Below are 18130 nucleotides of genomic sequence, written 5' to 3' on the forward strand. Positions count from 1 at the left end.
TTATTTACAGAGTAGGAGACATTGCAGTAAATGGATACAATCAAAAGTTGTTTGATTGCCCAATTTTGTTATTCTGATGTTTGACATAAAGGTAAAAATTATACACCACAGAAAATAAAACTAATTAAAACTCATGCTTGACTCACTTTCATTTTATTAAGAGTTGAAGTTTTCAAAAATGAGTTAGTCAAATTCCCTTCTGCCTCTTTTGGAAAAAGCAAGGCCACTGTCAGGTCGTCGAGTGAGCACTGTCCACATTGGGGATTCTTTAATCCCTCGTCTAATGCCCGGTTCACACTACACGACTTTTCAGTCGCCAGGTTTTTGTGCCGTTCGCACTACACGACTGGTCGTGCTGTAATCGCGAGTCTGTCAGTTGTTGTGGCTTTCACACTACATGACTGATCGGCGACGCGGGCTCACGAATTACACGACTGGGGAACTGGGGAATCGCCGACTCATCTGGCTGCCGTCCAAAAACACGAGAACACGAAAACGAAACTCTCGCCAGAACCAGCAACACCACATAGAAGAAAAAAACAATGTACATGTACTCCACATTTTCGTTATTATTTTTTTTTTACCGTTTAAACACTCCATAGTCCCAAGTTGCCAGAATTATTTCATCTCTCCGTTGCAGTGAACATAGATATAATCAATCGCACTATTTCTCCAGTGCTGTCACAATAACTTAAACACAGTGTTGTAGTAAAGTTGTAAGAAAGGTGAGGAGTTTGTGTGTTTACTGGGTTACTGTTTTGAAAGCATTCTTGAAAGTTTTTTACATTCTTCAGAGATATCTTCAGCGGTGCCGCGGTTCTCTCTCCGCGTTCCCATTGGCTGTAGCTAGACGCTGCTGCCGACTCTCAGTCGCCGACTGCTAGATATTAAACATGCTAGATATCTGCCGGTCGTCTGCGACGAGTCGGCGACGGCTCGCCGAGCGTCTTTCAGCAGTTCACACGAGTGATCGCCGATTTGCCTCCGACCACAGTTTCTGTCGCCGATCAGTCGGCGACTGAAAAACCAGCCTAAAATCGTGTAGTGTGAATCGGGCATTAACTGCTTGATCTGTCTTGTGACACGTCCAACTACCTGTTTAGAGTAATAAACAGAAAAGAAAATGAAAAAATAAATTCCTTATCCAAAAGTAAACTCAGAGAGAAAGATTTTATACATATAATAATAATTAAAAAAAACAAATCGCTCGTCAGGCCCGTTTTGTCCGAAGCTCTCGTCACTAACCATTACCCCACGGAGACAGTTGAAAACAGCTGTAAACTACTCGACTGGTAAGGAAGTAATAAACGAATGTAATGATTTTATGATAAATATAATATCATAAAGCACAGTGTGGACTGACGGACACACACATACGCAGCTACGTTGACTACATAGCGAGTTCAGAGCGAGTTAAAAAAAGATCAGTCCAGCGCAAACCTCTGATGTGCAACACGTCGTTTACTGTATCTTACTGAATCTTAAAAACACCACAATAGACAAATAAAGGAGTAAATACACTCACCGAAGAGGAGCCGATCCCGTGCGCCGACATAACTCACTTTCTCTCTCCGCCTGTGGCTTCAAACAGCGCCGTGACCAGTGGAGCGTGATTGGTTGGATTTGGTTCGATTGGAGTCTTGAATCGATTGCTCATCCTTTGTGTCCCGGATGTTTACTCTGAATATCTTTGAACTCGTATTTTAGCACGCGAAATTTTGCACGCGTATTTTGTGAGCCAAATTTGACCAATCGAATTCGAGCAACTTGAAAAAAAATCTTTTGAATTTTTTAACGCTCGAATTTTTTTTCATTGTATTTTAATAAGCATTAAATTCAAAGGCAACAAAATTCAGATGCATAATTTCAATGCAAAACAAATTCAGAGCTTCAAATTCAAGGGCAAACAAATTCAATGCTTCAAATACGAATTCAAAATCCGATGGAACTATTTTTCTTCCATATACTCTGGACATCCACATGCAGGGGACTAAAGCCCATCCGTTTCTGAATGCAGTCTAAGATTTACAAACTTGTCACCGTCTTTTTCAACGCGGTACAAGTAAGTGTTGCTAAAGCACTGTGCCTCATTCAAGCCCCAGCAACTGAAAAAAAGAAATTAAATATAAAGTAAAACCTACGTGGTGTAGAATTAAGGTGAATTTACTTTCGTTTTTATTAGACTACATCGCTGCTAGGCCTAAAATTCCCAATAAAAAACTAACTTAGACGATACAACTAATGTGTCCCAGCTGCTAAAACTGCCACCGGGTCCTATTTTCAGCCATTAAATGACTTTGTGACAGTGTTTGATATCTTGCGCAGTGGAGCGTGTAAAACACAGATAAGGGTCGTTATAACGCCTAATGTCACGTCTACATGGGCTCAATGTTTTCTGCACTTCCTCACATATAAACTCGGAGCGAGCCGACACGGGCAAACCTCTTACCATAAAACATATTTAAATGTCTATAAAACAGCATAACTTGCACATATGTCCATCACTACAGAACTGCTGAAAGTGGTTTATAACCGAAGAAGTGACAAAAACATGTTCTGACTCAAGAATATACGTTGTGAAAGTTAGTTGGCCTTTCACACATAAAAGAAATAGAGGGGAAAACAAACAAGGGGAAAGGGAACAAGCCCGTTACCTCTGCGGAGTTCAGAACTTTAGTCAGAACTTTAATCAGCTCCACGCCTTCTGAAAACTACGAGCTTGGCTGTCTGCTTAAAACCTTTTAGGGCCAATAGTGGAGGAAACGAATGAACTACTTACGTGTTTGTCGCTGTGCACTTTGTTGTACTAAAGGTTCGTATAAAGCTGTCTCCTATTTTAATGTCCCATCTGGTGTCGGTACTGTGCTGCTTTTCACACACTCCCTCCCATCAAAATAATACGAGCCAGAACCGCCCCGGTAGATGTGGAGGGACCCGACGCGCATGCGCACTCTGCGTGTTCAGCCCAGTTTTATAGTCCTGCACACGTTTTGCGTTAAGTGCCTGAATTCAGGTCAACCTAAATGTTTGAATAGCCTTTAAAAATCTTTTCGTTTTGCTTTATTTTTGACATGACATTTCCCCTTTTCTGCTAGATTTACACGAGGTATTTATTTCTAACGCAATCTGGTCTCATCCAACATCTAATTGGGACAGATTTTTAAAAATGTTTTCTAATTTTGATGGGTTACATGTAAACATGTAAAATGCTGCCATCCTACGGTGTGACATCGTCAGTGTCTGTGCATAGACTCCTCCAAGGCGTGCGTGTGCGTGTGTATATATATATATATATGTGTGTGTATATATATATATGTGTGTGTGTGTGTGTATGTATATATATGTGTGTGTGTATGTATATATGTGTGTGTGTGTGTCTGTATGTATATATATGTGTGTGTGTGTGTGTCTGTATGTATATATATATATGTGTGTGTGTGTGTATGTATATATATGTGTGTCTGTATGTATATATATGTGTGTGTGTGTGTGTATGTATATATATATATATATATATATATGTGTGTGTGTGTGTGTGTGTCTGTATGTATATATATGTGTGTATGTGTGTGTGTATATATGAAGAGGCTACGCTGGTGGATGGGAAATTTAAATATAAGAAACTTCCAGATGGAAGTACAAACAAAAATAGTGTTATTTGCACTTTATGTAGGAAGGAGTTTGCTTATCACTTCCACTTAGCACTTCCACCTTTCGTTACCACCTCAACGCAAAACATGTTGGTGCTAACGCGCAGGTCAATAATAACTTAGCTGATAAATATATTCCTAGTACGATAATGTGAACAAACGTCCGTATTTCCCGGGTTTTTTTTAAGTGAGTAAATGTCCTGGTTTTTAAATTACCTTCGTTGGATCATTAAGACTGGATTAAACTTTCGCGAGTGACCGTAGCGCGCGACTCCGCACGCGTTTAAACTTTTATAACTTTTTAAAATTTATATAAAAATATAAATTATTTAATGAAAATATAGCTTGGAATACCAAAACACGAAACTGCAAATGAACCGAGCAGCGCGCTTTCATGAATCAAATAGTTGTCAAATAACTATCGCGACACACATGCGCTGATATCCAACTGATGTTGTTCACGTTACTGTTTGTGTACATGACGTGAAGATCTTCGCAGGAACTAAGGCCACTCGCGCGCATGCGCGATTCCCACAACCCCCCGCGCCACAGTGCTCGTGTCCGTTGTGGCCCGCAGACCGCCGTTCCGCCGAGAGAGAAAATGGCCGTCGACGGACCCCCGGGAGCCGAGTCCAACCCGGATCTGGGTGCCGCGGTGGCGGCTCTGAACACATGGAGCGTTCCGGAGCTGCAGGCGAAACTCTCCGAGATCGGGGCTCCCGTTATGGGTGAGGAAGAGTGGCAAAAGAGACACATTTTAGCCCGTTGGCTCGCGTGAAGCCGTTAGCTGCTAGCCGAGGCCTCGAGCGGCGACTGGTCGCGGTTTGCGCCGCACACAGTCGCGTTTGTCCTGCGTTAAAACGTTAAAAACGGTATAATTAAACTCATAACGATTGATTTACTAGTGTATCTGGGGTTAGATAGACGCGCTGGGTCCGAATGAATGAAGTTGTGGGTGTCCGCGCCGTGTTTGTGCTGTATGGGTTCGCGTGTTAACTGCGTGGATGGCCGTCGGGTCTCTAGTTGATCAGAGTGTTTGTTTGTTTGTTTGTGGCGCAAATGTAAACATTGGTCAAAATACAAACGACGTTAAAACGTTTCGTATCCCTTGGTTGAAACACAAGGACTCCTATTCCTGAAACTAGCCAGGTAGCTTAGCTATTGTGTTATCAACACGTTTGTAGGTGATGCTGATTTCGGTTATGAACTTTTTCTATATATTTTTCAGGCCCGAGAGAAGAGTTAATGGACCGGCTGAAAACGTATATGATGCAGGTAAAAATGTATATTTAAAATTCTAAACATGAACACCCGCCTATCTATCTGCACTCGAGATCTGAATTGGGCTTTGTGACTTCTCCCTCTCCCAGACTGGAATGATCTTGAGTAAACCCAGCATGCCAGGTGTGGATGACAAGGCTATGACCACGGTGAGTCTTGTAAATCTTTTATCAAAGCCCAGTGTACGCAACAAGAGGTCATTTAGTGAATTAGCTCCAGGATTAACAGTGCAAATCCTAGTTTTGTAGTATTTGTGTATTTGGTCTTATGATAAAGTTGCTTAATTTCTAATTTACAACTAAATCACTGCATTTGTATTCTGCACAACTATTAGAAATGAAAGCATAAAGTAAAAAGCACGACTCTACTTTTCTTCTGTGTGTGTTTAAACTGACATCTCACTTCTTGATCCCCTCTCAGATGCCAGGACTGCCTCCCATGCCCCCGATGCCCGCCATGCCTCTGCCCCCTGGCATGGGCATGCTTCAGGCTATGGGCATGATGGGAGGTCCCCCTCCGCCCGGCATGCACATGGGCATGGAACCCCCCGGCGTCCCTCCCGGGATGGGTCCGGATGACCCGCTGAAGATGGCCCAGCAGAGGGCCATGATGATGCAGCAGGACGAGCGGCCGAGTCAGGTATAACCAGGACGGGATGGTGTGGGGAACGGACTTGGATGAGCGAGAATAGCAATCACTTCATTTATGAAGAGCATGTATTGTGACGGCTTGTTTTACATGCACCACAGCAATAAAATGAAATGACCACAGATGAGGGAAAATGGTGTGAAAGGTCCAACAAAAAGGAGAGCAGACTGTTAACAATATTTATAAAGGCTTCATTTGAATAACTTTGAAAGGGTAACTGGTCCCTCTCCCTCTCATGAGGATATAGAGTGACTATTAACCCAGGGTGTCCGTGGGGGCTTAGTGTTAAAAGTTGATCAATCGATTTTGGAAAAATTAAGACCCTTAAAGTGTTAATTGCAATTTTAGGCACAAAACACAAAAAAACTCGATGAGTTGATGCAAACTGAAGTCATTAGAATGCAAAACAAACACATAGAGGCATTGAAATCAACTTCAGTATTTCTGGATATATCCTGTAACCTCATGAGGTTACCAAGTGATTCACTGATCTCATGAGGCCATAGAACAGGACAAATAACCGGTCAGGAACTTGATAGCTCTGACTCAAACTGCACTTTTCTGGACACGAGTTGTGTTAATAATGTGGTCTCCTATACGTGTGTGTGTGTTCATCAGGGTGACTTGTGTTAATAATGTGGTCTCCTATACGTGTGTGTGTGTGTGTGTGTTCATCAGGGTGACTCCAGGGGGATGGAGGAGCAACTGAAGGAACAGGAGCTTCTAGAGCAGCAGAAGAGGGTAAGGTGTGTGTGTGTGTGTGTGTGTGTGTGTGTGTGTGTGTGTGTGTGTGAGGGGGGGATCACAGAGAGGGCTCAGCTCAGTCTGGACACGTGCGCTCTGCTCTCTGCTGTGCTGCCAGTTCAGTCAGTGATGACGTGGCAGGTCTCGCCGTGTTCCTTCATCTCGCTGAATCCTTCGCTCTTCTCCACCTCCAGGCTGCACAGCTGCTGGAGCACGAGAGACAGCAGGAGATGGCCAAGATGCAGCAGGTGCCACCTGGCACCAGGGGCCCAGAACCTGGACCCGGGCCCCTCCCTGGCCCCCTCTCTGTGTCTCTACCCGGCCCTCTCGCTGTCTCTCTCCCTGGTCCCCTGGCTGGACCCAACCTGCTGCCACCCATTCCTCCACTAAGAAGTTAGTGCCTCTTTCACTGTTACACAGTTAGTATAGAGGCCATTAACCACACACTGCCCAGTGATGAACATGTTTCCTGCCCCTCCAGACCTTCTTATCCTCTAGTGCAGGTTTTTCAAACTATGGGTCGCGAGCCAAAAAAAGGGTCGCTAAAAAATAAATGTTAATATATTTAATAAATTATTATATTAATGGATTATACTTTCGCGAGTGACCGTAGCGCGCGACTGTGCGAATGGCGGAGGCGTAAATACTTGGCGATCGATCGCGATATAATACTTAAACTCGCCACCCCCCCACCCCCGTCACGTGAAACGTCGCGTGAAAAAAGTCATGGACAAAATGTGGGTCACCAGGAAATAAGTTTGAAAAACACTGCTCTAGTGTGTATTTTATTTACCCCTTTACCACTTTCCAGAGCAGGGGTCGGCAACCTATGGCATGTGTGCCACCGTTGGCACGTCGAGGCATAATCACTGGCACGCGACACGCTGGACCAGCATCAGTAAAAAATAATAATAAAAAATCTCAGACAGAGAAATCACTCTTCAACGCTCTGCGCTCAGCTCCCGCCAGAGATCCATGTTTAAATAACCCTAACGGCTACACGGCGCTGCGTGTGAAGTAACCCATGAGTTTCATCAAGGCTGGATTGTTTATTATGGATAATATTTTCGCGAGTGACTGTAGCGTGACTCCGCACACCTCGCGCGAACCTGCACGAACGGTGGAGGCGTTTATACTTTACGCGTCACGTTCTTTGCAGTGCTGTCCATAGCTATGTGTGGTAGTATAAAGAAACACCCCTCAATAACAGGGGAAGGAACATTTACCTGATGAATTTTAATGTTGCTTTGTGTTCCAGGTTTGAAAAGTGCTGGAATTTAGGCTAAAGTGAGGGCAGCCCTGTTGTTAATCAGAATGTAGACAGCGTGACTGTCAGTACGCAACATGCAACCACACACACACCCCCCCTCTAATTTTATTTGTTGATAGTGGCACACTCATTGACTAGACATGTTGAAGTTGGTACTCCATGTCTCAGGTTGCCGAGCCCTGTTCCAGAGGGTATTTACCATGTTCCCACGTCTCCTACGCCCAACCTCCACCTTTCAGACACGAGTGTGTGGGCTAAAATAGTTCTGCAGTTATTGTCAGTCCTCTGTTTCACTGTCCCTGCCAATCCCATGTGAACTCACAATAGTCTAAGGTCAAAGGTTGTACTTCCTCTTTAGTTTATCAGTGATTTGTTTACCTTCTCCCTCAAGTGTTTCCTTCTCTTAGACTACTCTTAGCTGTATATTTAGTGCTTCTGTGAAGACGGAGTATTTATAGCCTTTGTCTAAGGAACAGACTCTCTTCATCTACTGCATCTCAGCATTTCACTTCTGTCCTGTAGCCTTGACAACGAGTGGCCCACCCCCTCCGGGCGTTTCCATGATGCCACAGGCGAGTCAGAGGCAGAGAGTCCCGCCCCCCCCTGGAGAGGACGCTAGAGAGGTAAGACTTGTTGGGGAGAGGTTGTCCCATACACCACCAGCTCATCTGTACCATTACCCAAAAAATATATATCACTGCTAACTTTCAAATGTTATTTATTTACCTTTACAAAAACAAACAAACCAAACAAATAAACAGCCCTACTGTTGGTTGCTGGCTGTCAAACTCATTCCTCTTTAATGCTGAGCTACAGGTTCTGTCACTGTTATTCATTATGGGAAGTATGAGTTAATGTTTTTCATACAGTTATGCGGTATGTTATTGAGTTTATCTGTTGGATGTGAGTTAATCACTTGGTGTTGACTCTGCGTCTGCCTGCTGTGTGGTCAGATGTGGCCGAGTGAGGAGGTGGGCATTGGGCCCAAGATCCCCCAGGCGCTGGAGAAGATTCTGCAGCTGAAGGAGATCAGGCAGGAGCAGCTCATTACTGCCCCTACAGGTTAGAATGAGCACCTGCAACACCCCAAGATTGCGTTGAGTTTGGCAAGATGACCGATATCTAAGGGGCCAGGGTACCGTAAAATGTTTACATTGTGTGTTTTGTGTCTTTAGATGAGGAAGATGATGACGCCCTAGATATGGACCTGAACTCTCGTTTGTACTCTGATGAGGAAGATGAAGGCAGCATGTCTAAAAAAGATGTTGGTGTTTTACCAAATCTCTCCTTCACAGTATATTTACTTGAGCATAGCTCTTTACATAGAGTGGTCTGTTTCCTCTGCGTAAACCCCAACCCCATTTCTCATCTAACATGACCTGCAGAAAAGCAAAAGACGCAGAAACAGGAAGAAGAAGAAGAAGAAGAAGGGTCAAGAGAAAGATCCAGAGGAGGAAAAAAAGATGGCGGAGAAAGAGAAGGATGTTGAGATCGAGTACGTCACAGAGGAGCCCGAGATTTATGACCCCAACTTCATATTCTTTAAGAGGATCTTTGAAGCCTTCAAGGTGAGGTGGCTTACGGCTTTATGGAAATGTGTAAAAGACCAAATATCATAAGGGCTTGGAGCTTAATCAAGTTTTTTGGTATAAACCATATTTCAGTTTGTAGTCTCATGTAGCACTATGCAAGTAAATATCTGTTGTCTTTTACCAAAACATCTTTGCATTATGGGTAATGTATTCCTTGTGGGTTTGTCCTAGCTGACGGATGATGTGAAGAAGGAGAAGGAAAAGGAGCCAGAGAAAGCGGAAAAGCAGGAAGTGACATCACTGAAGAAGAAAGGGTTTTTGGAAGAGAAAAAGGACAGTGATGACAGTGACGAGGTAACCAGCATATCTGGACCCGCCCAGCACTTGTACTTGTGTGCTGTGTGCCAATGTGCACTGACCCCTTCTCTTCCTGTTCCCACAGGAAACCAAGAAAGACACACCCAAGCTGTCCAAGAAGAAGCTGAGGAGAATGAACCGGCTGACCGTAGCCGAGCTCAAACAGGTCCCAGCACGCTTAAACACTCGCCTACATGTTCACGCCTCCAGGGGCGCCTGCTCTTTGCTCCCATATCAGGAGGACATTCTCGTAGCTCCAAAGCAGTAGCCGTCTTGACTGTGCTCACTCTGAGCCCTTTTGACCCTTGACCCCCCCACAGCTGGTGGCACGGCCGGACGTGGTGGAGATGCACGACGTGACGGCGCAGGAGCCCAAGCTGCTGGTGCACCTGAAGGCCACGAGGAACACGGTGCCCGTGCCACGTCACTGGTGCTTCAAGCGCAAGTACCTGCAGGGCAAGAGGGGAATCGAGAAGCCGCCCTTCGAGCTGCCCGAGTTCATCAAGCGCACCGGCATCCAGGAGATGAGGGAGGCCCTACAGGAGAAGGTGAAGGTCCCGCCTGCTCTTCGTGAAGGTCTTCCAGGTAGCAGCAAGGTGTTTCTGTTGGTCAGCAGGGGGTCCAAGACTGAGCCCCTCCGTCCCTCTCTTGTAGGAGGACGCCAAAACCATGAAGACCAAAATGCGCGAGAAGGTTCGGCCAAAGATGGGCAAGATCGACATCGACTACCAGAAGCTCCACGACGCCTTCTTCAAGTGGCAGATCAAGCCCAAGCTCACCATTCACGGAGACCTGTACTACGAGGTCAGAGTTCACGCCTGCTCCTTGACCTGCTGGCCACATAGATGTGAAGCCAGTTGCACCGAAGTGGGTGGTTCACCAAACGCTCTGTCTGCGCTCCACAGGGGAAAGAGTTTGAGACGCGCCTGAAGGAGAAGAAGCCCGGAGATCTGTCTGATGAGCTGAGGATCGCCCTGGGCATGCCAACCGGCCCGGTGAGTCCTTCATCACACTCCCTCCTCTTCCTCGCATCCTGCTTCACTTTGGGCTTTAATTTCCTCCATGTTTACTCATTTTGGATCGTGCCAAATCCCATTTTAAACCAGCAGGCTTTTGTGCATTTTTGTCATACAGACGTTTGTCCAGCAGATGGTGGTGTGTGTTGTGTTTTGTGGTTTTCATTTTATTATTTTTAGCAACACTTTGCTCCATAGGTATATTTCTCCCTGATGGACACAACCTAGACTGAAGAGTTTTGATAACTATACTGTGGAGTACTGCAACACTTCTCTCTATCTCTCCCTCCATCTACCCCTCTCTATCTCCCTCTCTCTCCCTCCATCTACCCCTCTCTATCTCCCTCTCTCTCCCTCCATCTACCCCTCTCTATCTCCCTCTCTCTCCCTCCATCTACCCCTCTCTATCTCCCTCTCTCTCCCTCCATCTACCCCTCTCTATCTCCCTCTCTCCCTCCATCTACCCCTCTCTATCTCCCTCTATCTCCCTCCATCTACCCCTCTCTATCTCCCTCTCTCTCCCTCCATCTACCCCTCTCTATCTCCCTCTCTCTCCCTCCATCTACCCCTCTCTATCTCCCTCTCTCTCCCTCCATCTACCCCTCTCTATCTCCCTCTCTCTCCCTCCATCTACCCCTCTCTATCTCCCTCTCTCTCCCTCCATCTACCCCTCTCTATCTCCCTCTCTCTCCCTCCATCTACCCCTCTCTATCTCCCTCTCTCTCCCTCCATCTACCCCTCTCTATCTCCCTCTCTCCCTCCATCTACCCCTCTCTATCTCCCTCTATCTCCCTCCATCTACCCCTCTCTATCTCCCTCTCTCTCCCTCCATCTACCCCTCTCTATCTCCCTCCATCTACCCCTCTCTATCTCCCTCTCTCTCCCTCCATCTACCCCTCTCTATCTCCCTCTCTCTCCCTCCATCTACCCCTCTCTATCTCCCTCTCTCTCCCTCCATCTACCCCTCTCTATCTCCCTCTATCTCCCTCCATCTACCCCCCTCTCTCTCCCCTCGCAGAACTCCCATAAGGTTCCACCTCCCTGGCTTATTGCCATGCAGAGATACGGCCCCCCACCCTCCTACCCCAACCTGAAGATCCCTGGGCTTAACGCCCCCATCCCTGAGGTTAGTGGAGCGCCTGGCACTGCCACAACAACCTTCAGCTGTCAGTTTCTAACTCCGTAACCTTGCAGGAAGTCCTCCAACCTGCTGGAGGAGGCTCTGTTGATCTGTGGTAAAGTCCTAAGGGAATGAGCAGTGAAGTTTAGTGAATAAACTTTTATACTTTTTAAGAATGCATGATGCAACCCAAGTTTATTTGACGCTGTAGTGAGTCTCTGTCCTTCCCTCTGTGCGTGACGTGGTCTCATCTTTCCAGAACTGCTCGTTTGGGTACCATGCTGGAGGTTGGGGGAAGCCCCCCGTGGACGAGACCGGGAAACCTCTCTATGGGGACGTGTTCGGAACCAACGCTGTGGACTTCCAGGTACTGTGTGTGTGTGTGTGTGTGTGTGTGTGCGCGCGTAGTGCACTAGGCTGTTGTGATGTACCAAGCTGAAGCTTGATATTAAACCATAGTGTGTGTGTGTGTGTGTGTGTGTGTGTGTGTGTGTGTGTGTGTGTGTGTGTGTGTGTGTGTGTGTGTGTGTGTGTGTGTGTGAACAGGCCAAAGCAGAAGAGGAAGAGGTTGACCGCACGCCATGGGGTGAACTGGAGGCGTCTGATGAAGAGTCCTCGGAGGAAGACGAGGAGGAGGAGAGTGACGAGGACAAACCGGATGAAACCGGCTTCTTCACTCCTGCTGACAGGTATGGCTTCCTTCCACACTGCCGGAAGAGGAGTCAATTCTGTTCTCAGCACCGCCCAACACATTATTTATTATCCTACACTTCAGAAGAAAGATGAGTGTGCAAATATCTCTCTCTCTCTCTCTCTCTCTCTCTCTCTCTCTCTCTCTCTCCCCCCTCAGTGGTTTAATCACTCCTGGTGGGTTCTCCTCTGTTCCTGCGGGTATGGAGACCCCTGAGCTAATTGAACTCAGGAAGAAGAAGATTGAAGAGGCCATGGATGGGTGAGAGTGTGTGTGTGTGTGTGTGTGTGTGTGTGTGTGTGTGTGTGTGTGGGAACAGCAGCGAAGCGCAAAGTTGGGCAGGTGTGGTGAAATCAAAACAAGAATGTTTTCAAGAATGTGGAGAATTTGAGTGTGCATGTGCGTGTGAATATTTCAGCTGCTGTTGGTGTATTGACTGTGTGTTTCTGTTGGTGTATTGAGTGTGTGTGTTTCTGTCGGTGTATTGAGTGTGTGTGTTTCTGTCGGTGTATTGAGTGTGTGTGTTTCTGTCGGTGTATTGAGTGTGTGTGTTTCTGTCGGTGTATTGAGTGTGTGTGTTTCTGTCGGTGTATTGAGTGTGTGTGTTTCCGTCGGTGTATTGAGTGTGTGTGTGTGTGTGTTTCCGTCGGTGTATTGAGTGTGTGTGTGTGTGTGTGTTTCCGTCGGTGTATTGAGTGTGTGTGTGTGTGTGTGTGTTTCCGTCGGTGTATTGAGTGTGTGTGTGTGTGTTTCCGTCGGTGTATTGAGTGTGTGTGTGTGTGTTTCCGTCGGTGTATTGAGTGTGTGTGTGTGTGTTTCCGTCGGTGTATTGAGTGTGTGTGTGTGTGTTTCCGTCGGTGTATTGAGTGTGTGTGTGTGTGTTTCCGTCGGTGTATTGAGTGTGTGTGTGTGTGTGTGTTTCCGTCGGTGTATTGAGTGTGTGTGTGTGTGTGTGTGTTTCCGTCGGTGTATTGAGTGTGTGTGTTTCCGTCGGTGTGTGTGTGTGTGTGTTTCCGTCGGTGTGTGTGTGTGTGTGTTTCCGTCGGTGTGTGTGTGTGTGTGTGTTTCCGTCGGTGTGTGTGTGTGTTTCCGTCGGTGTGTGTGTGTGTGTGTTTCCGTCGGTGTGTGTGTGTGTGTGTTTCCGTCGGTGTGTGTGTGTGTGTGTTTCCGTCGGTGTGTGTGTGTGTTTCCGTCGGTGTGTGTGTGTGTTTCCGTCGGTGTGTGTGTGTGTTTCCGTCGGGGTGTGTGTGTGTTTCCGTCGGGGTGTGTGTGTTTCCGTCGGTGTGTGTGTGTTTCCGTCGGTGTGTGTGTGTTTCCGTCGGTGTGTGTGTGTTTCCGTCGGTGTGTGTGTGTTTCCGTCGGTGTGTGTGTGTTTCCGTCGGTGTGTGTGTGTTTCCGTCGGTGTGTGTGTGTTTCCGTCGGTGTGTGTGTGTTTCCGTCGGTGTGTGTGTGTTTCCGTCGGTGTGTGTGTGTTTCCGTCGGTGTGTGTGTGTTTCCGTCGGTGTGTGTGTGTTTGTGTCGGTGTATTGAGTGTGTGTTCACTGCCTCGTGGGCTTTTCTGCGAACAGGAACGAGACTCCACAGCTGTTCACGGTGTTGCCCGTGAGACCAACAGGACCAGTGGGGGCGGCCATGATGGCCTCCACACACATCTACGACATGTCGGCGGTGAGCGTCCATTTGTGTGACTGCTTGTGTGTGTGTGTGTGTGTGTGGGGGGGGGGGGGGGGGGTGTAGAAAGATGGATTTCAGCATGTTTCCGTCAAACCGGTGCAGTATGTGAAGCTGGTCTTTGGGTGGAGAACTTAAGAGCGTTTAAGATCACCCAGTAAACACTGCTGGTAATGTGGGTAAGCCAATAGGGTCCAGTGAGCAACACACAGAAAGGAGAGTGGGCGGGGCACAGTGGGCGGGGCCAGGAGCAGGACTCCTGTCTGTGTGTTAGGCGCTGGTATCTCAAGTCCTGACAGTCTTCTTGTCTGTCTGCGAGCCTCCGTGATCCTCCATTACACGTAGATCCGTCCTCCAGACGGGCCTTGTTTGCGTTTTTAAACGACGGGACTTATCAGCGCATCACGGCGCACATACTGACAGGCTTATTTTTAACTGTGTTTGTGTGACACACACTTCTTTCTCATGTGCTCCCTCTCTCCATCTCTCCCTCCGTCTCTCCTGTCCCCCGTTCCTCCCCCCTGTCCCTCTTCCCCCAGGCGGCCGCGGGCCGTAAGGTGGGCGGGGCTGTGGGCGGGGCGGGCGACTCCCAGGGCGTGGAGGTGGCCCTGGCCCCCGAAGAGCTGGAGCTGGACCCCATGGCCATGACACAGAAGTACGAGGAGCACGTGCGTGAGCAGCAGGCCCAGGTGGAGAAGGAGGACTTCAGCGACATGGTGGCCGAGCACGCTGCCAAGCAAAAGGTAACGCGGCGCCCCGTGTTTACGCGCACGCCGGTAGATGTTTAAATCACACCAGACCTCCCGTGGACTTGTGGAGAGTATGGAGCTCCTCGTCCTGCTTAACTTTCATTGCTTCATACCAACAACCAGCAGCACCAAATAGATACGCCATTAATCAGGCGTGTCACCAACAGATATGTCCTTTACTCCAGTGCCAGGGCACATTAGTATTAAAACGCACCGTCACTGGAACCGACAGCTCGGTCGTTCTTTCTTAATTGTGATTGGGCGAAGGTGTCCGGGACTTCTGTGCTCCTCCAATTACAAACCTTGCCAAAGCTGCCAGTGCAGACAGCTCGCGCAGTGATGAAGAGGAAGGCCTGGCTATTCGTCCTCACGCAGCTATAACGCCTCACTTAGATAAACGGCCTCACTCGTAAATACCTCGTATCTCTCTGAACCTTGTGTACTAGGCAGACATTAGACTGTGTGTGTGTGTGTGTGTGTGGGGTAAGGTACGTAGGGATATTAAAAGATTGTATTAAAGTACCCAAACAGGATGTTTCCAGACGGACAGGACGTTTTGGACAGAGGTCTGTCTGTAAAGTCCTGCTTCTGTGGAATCTCGTGTGTCAGTCAGCGTCCTGTAGTGCGACTGGCTCCTCCCACTCCCCCCCGAGCTGGTCTGAGTCATCATGGCGTGTTTGAGTGGCGGGCAGGTCTGGCTCACTTTGCTTTCTGTGTGTGTGTGTGTGTGTGTGTGTGTGTGTGTGTGTGTCTGGCAGCAAAAGAAGAGGAAAGGACAACCCCAGGACACGCGGGCCGGCGCCAAGAAATACAAAGAGTTCAAGTTCTAACGTGGAGGCGGGCGGCGGGCCAGCAGAATTCACACCTCCTGGATTTCTTTTTAATTCGAGTTCCGTAGAAACACGATGCCTAATGTGTGTGCTGATTTAGAAGCGACGTTTTCATTTTTCAGTCTCTTTTGTAAATAAACTATAAGTCCCATGCCATTTTATTCATGTCTTTTTTTTTTTTTTTTTAAGCGTATATCTTCAGGGTATTGTAAAAGGAGTTCTGTTTGAGCAATTTCTTTCTCGGAGCTTCTCCATGGCAGTTTTGGTTTGTAAATAGCTTTGGGGTTTTTTCCTTTCCCGTACACAGTAACATGTAATGCAAAGCCCCTTCTTACAGGCTTGTGGTGATTTGGCCTAGTGGGACATTGTAGTTCTGGTACCAGGTTGTAGCCTAAAGGTGCAGCGACGTGGTCATTCCAGCAGGGGGAGCGAGAGGTCGCTGGTAATGTACCAATCATCTGACGTCTGAGACAGTTTGACCTACTTATCTGCTTTCACTGGGTCTGACTCGGTCACAAGTGCCCACACACACTTAAATGCACATTCTCTTATGAACACATGTGCAGGTGTCTTTTAATGAACTATATTTTTACAGCAGTAAACAATGTAGATAGGAAGTGAGTCACTTTGCAAATATGATCTGTGGTCTGTTCCCTAATGTGACTGCCTCGTTGAGTGTAGCCTTCCTGTCTTGGATGTAGTTGTCTCCTCTGCAAACAGCATGGCCCGTCTCCAGACAAACGCCGATGGCAAAGCCCCCGGTCTTTTCACAGCCCCTGTGATGTGTGCCTTTGAGAGAGACGCCCCAACAGGGGGGGTGGAGGAGGTGTTCTGTACTGCCCGGGTGGAGGAGGTGTTCTCTACCCCCCCTCCTCCGCAGCAGGTGGTGGCCCCACTCGGGGTCGGGCCCTCTGGCCTGTGCTTGCACTCCTCCATCTTAGCCAGGTGGTGTTTCCGTGTGTGGTGATCATCAGAACGAGAAAACCCTGCTCCCTCTCTCCCTCACTCTGCTGAGTTTACACAGGGTGTTGATTCAGGCAATCCGACTCACACCAAGTTCACTGCTCACGGTTGACGTGATCGGCGCGTTTCAGCCGGTCGGACGCCAATCAGGCTGCCGAGTTTTCTTTGAGAACAAGAAGCTTTAAAGCTTCCACACATTTTTATAATATTGTATACCTTTAAAAATCTAGCAACTATCCAACAGAGCTGAAGTGTTTCAGTGCGTCACTCTTAAGAGGGAGAGTGACCAACACAGAGGGAGAGACGGCAGGAACGTGTGACTGCCAAAGTCTCAGCACCTGAGCAGCGAGACTAGGTGACATAACTGGATAAAGCAGAGGCTGAATCTGCCAGTGTTCCTTATAAAAACCCAAAACCGTTCTAGTCCGGTTTATCAACATATATAGACTTGAGAAAATGACTGATCAAGGGGGGGGGGGGGGGGTACTGTGCTACTTCCTGCTTTGTGAAGTTGAAATCAGTTGTCTGCAATGTAGAAAGGGGGCAGGTCCGTTCTCAGATCTGTTTTTAAACTACTGCCTTATCGCCTGATCAGGGAACAGTTGAGCCACAGATTAAGATACTCCAATCTATCCAACTTCTTTTGTGATGTGACGTTGGCTCTTAACCCTCGCAATCCCGAGTATTTCTGTTTGGGAATTAAATGCTACAGTTCTGTGACATCAAACCGAGCATGCATTACAACTAATTTAATCCCGTTGAACCTAATCTCAAGATCTGAAGATCTGGGGCGCGTGAAAGGAGCGCGCGCGGGAAGTGCTGCACTTCCTTCACGCGGATTGTTAAAGTATGTGGTGTTGGAAGGAATCGTGAGAAAAACAAGATAAAAAATGAAACTTACACGAAGTTTAATCCACACAGAATGTATGAGAAATAAATCAGACTGATCTGAGTACAGGAAATGACTCGTACGCTTATGAAACTCCGCGTAGGTGACTCAAAACTTTAGTCATTCTCATATTCACACAACGTTTACCGTAAGACGATAATCACATGTAAAGGGTCATCTGCTCGGAGTTATTAACTACATTTACACAACAGTGTGTTAATAATAATACACGATAATCACGTGTGAAGAGTCATTTGCTCGGAGTTATTAACTACATTTTCACAACAGTGTTAATAATAATACACGATAATCACGTGTAAAGAGTCATTTGCTCGGAGTTATTAACTACATTTTCACAACAGTGTCCAGACAGCAAATGAACATGACGAATCATCCCTGGCGACGGTGCCTAACGAGCACTTTAATATCAGCACGGTAATAAGGTGGTAAATGAAAAGGCCCATTATGGAGTACAGGTTACTCCCCAAGGTGGTGGTGAAGGACCACCAGAGAAGAACATCCACCCTTCACTACACCCAACGGGTCGGGGGGGGTTTCTTTTATCTTATATAGATTTGGCATTTTCACTTTGAGTACCAAGGGCATACGTGTTGCGGGTGTTGAGCTTAAAAAGCGAATCGCCTCAAAACATAAATAAATAAATACAAAAATACATAAATGGATCGATGATTATGACAAACACTGGATACAATGACTCA

At 47.1% G+C, this 18130-nt stretch overlaps 2 protein-coding genes and 1 long non-coding RNA gene across 4 annotated transcripts in view; 2 read left to right on the plus strand and 1 right to left on the minus strand.

The window, feature by feature from the left end:
• Positions 1-543, plus strand: part of LOC143475616 (uncharacterized) — a 1626-nt gene extending 1083 nt beyond the window's left edge. The window contains exon 2 of the long non-coding RNA XR_013121064.1: positions 1-543. This exon is cut by the window's left edge and continues 365 nt beyond it. This is a non-coding gene — a long non-coding RNA (uncharacterized LOC143475616).
• Positions 1-2936, minus strand: part of capn1 (calpain 1) — a 16793-nt gene extending 13857 nt beyond the window's left edge. For both annotated transcript variants that reach the window (XM_076972978.1, XM_076972980.1), the window contains exon 1: positions 2780-2936. The gene's annotated coding sequence lies outside the window, so the exon portion shown is untranslated. The remainder of the gene's footprint in view (positions 1-2779) is intronic.
• A 1219-nt stretch (positions 2937-4155) lies between these two features.
• Positions 4156-15720, plus strand: sf3b2 (splicing factor 3b, subunit 2). Its single transcript, XM_076972800.1, has 22 exons — positions 4156-4378; positions 4879-4925; positions 5021-5080; positions 5352-5570; positions 6258-6320; positions 6518-6716; positions 8116-8216; positions 8547-8655; positions 8769-8857; positions 8979-9161; positions 9357-9479; positions 9568-9648; positions 9803-10030; positions 10137-10286; positions 10388-10477; positions 11517-11624; positions 11878-11985; positions 12165-12307; positions 12469-12570; positions 13878-13977; positions 14520-14723; positions 15488-15720. Exons 1-22 carry the CDS (start codon positions 4171-4173, stop codon positions 15557-15559), a joined length of 2787 nt encoding a protein of 928 aa, XP_076828915.1. The 5' UTR covers positions 4156-4170; the 3' UTR covers positions 15560-15720.
• Positions 15721-18130: the final 2410 nt, after the last annotated feature.

This window comes from Brachyhypopomus gauderio, chromosome 14 (genome assembly GCF_052324685.1).
Source record: "Brachyhypopomus gauderio isolate BG-103 chromosome 14, BGAUD_0.2, whole genome shotgun sequence".
NCBI classification, from domain to species: Eukaryota; Metazoa; Chordata; class Actinopteri; order Gymnotiformes; family Hypopomidae; genus Brachyhypopomus; species Brachyhypopomus gauderio.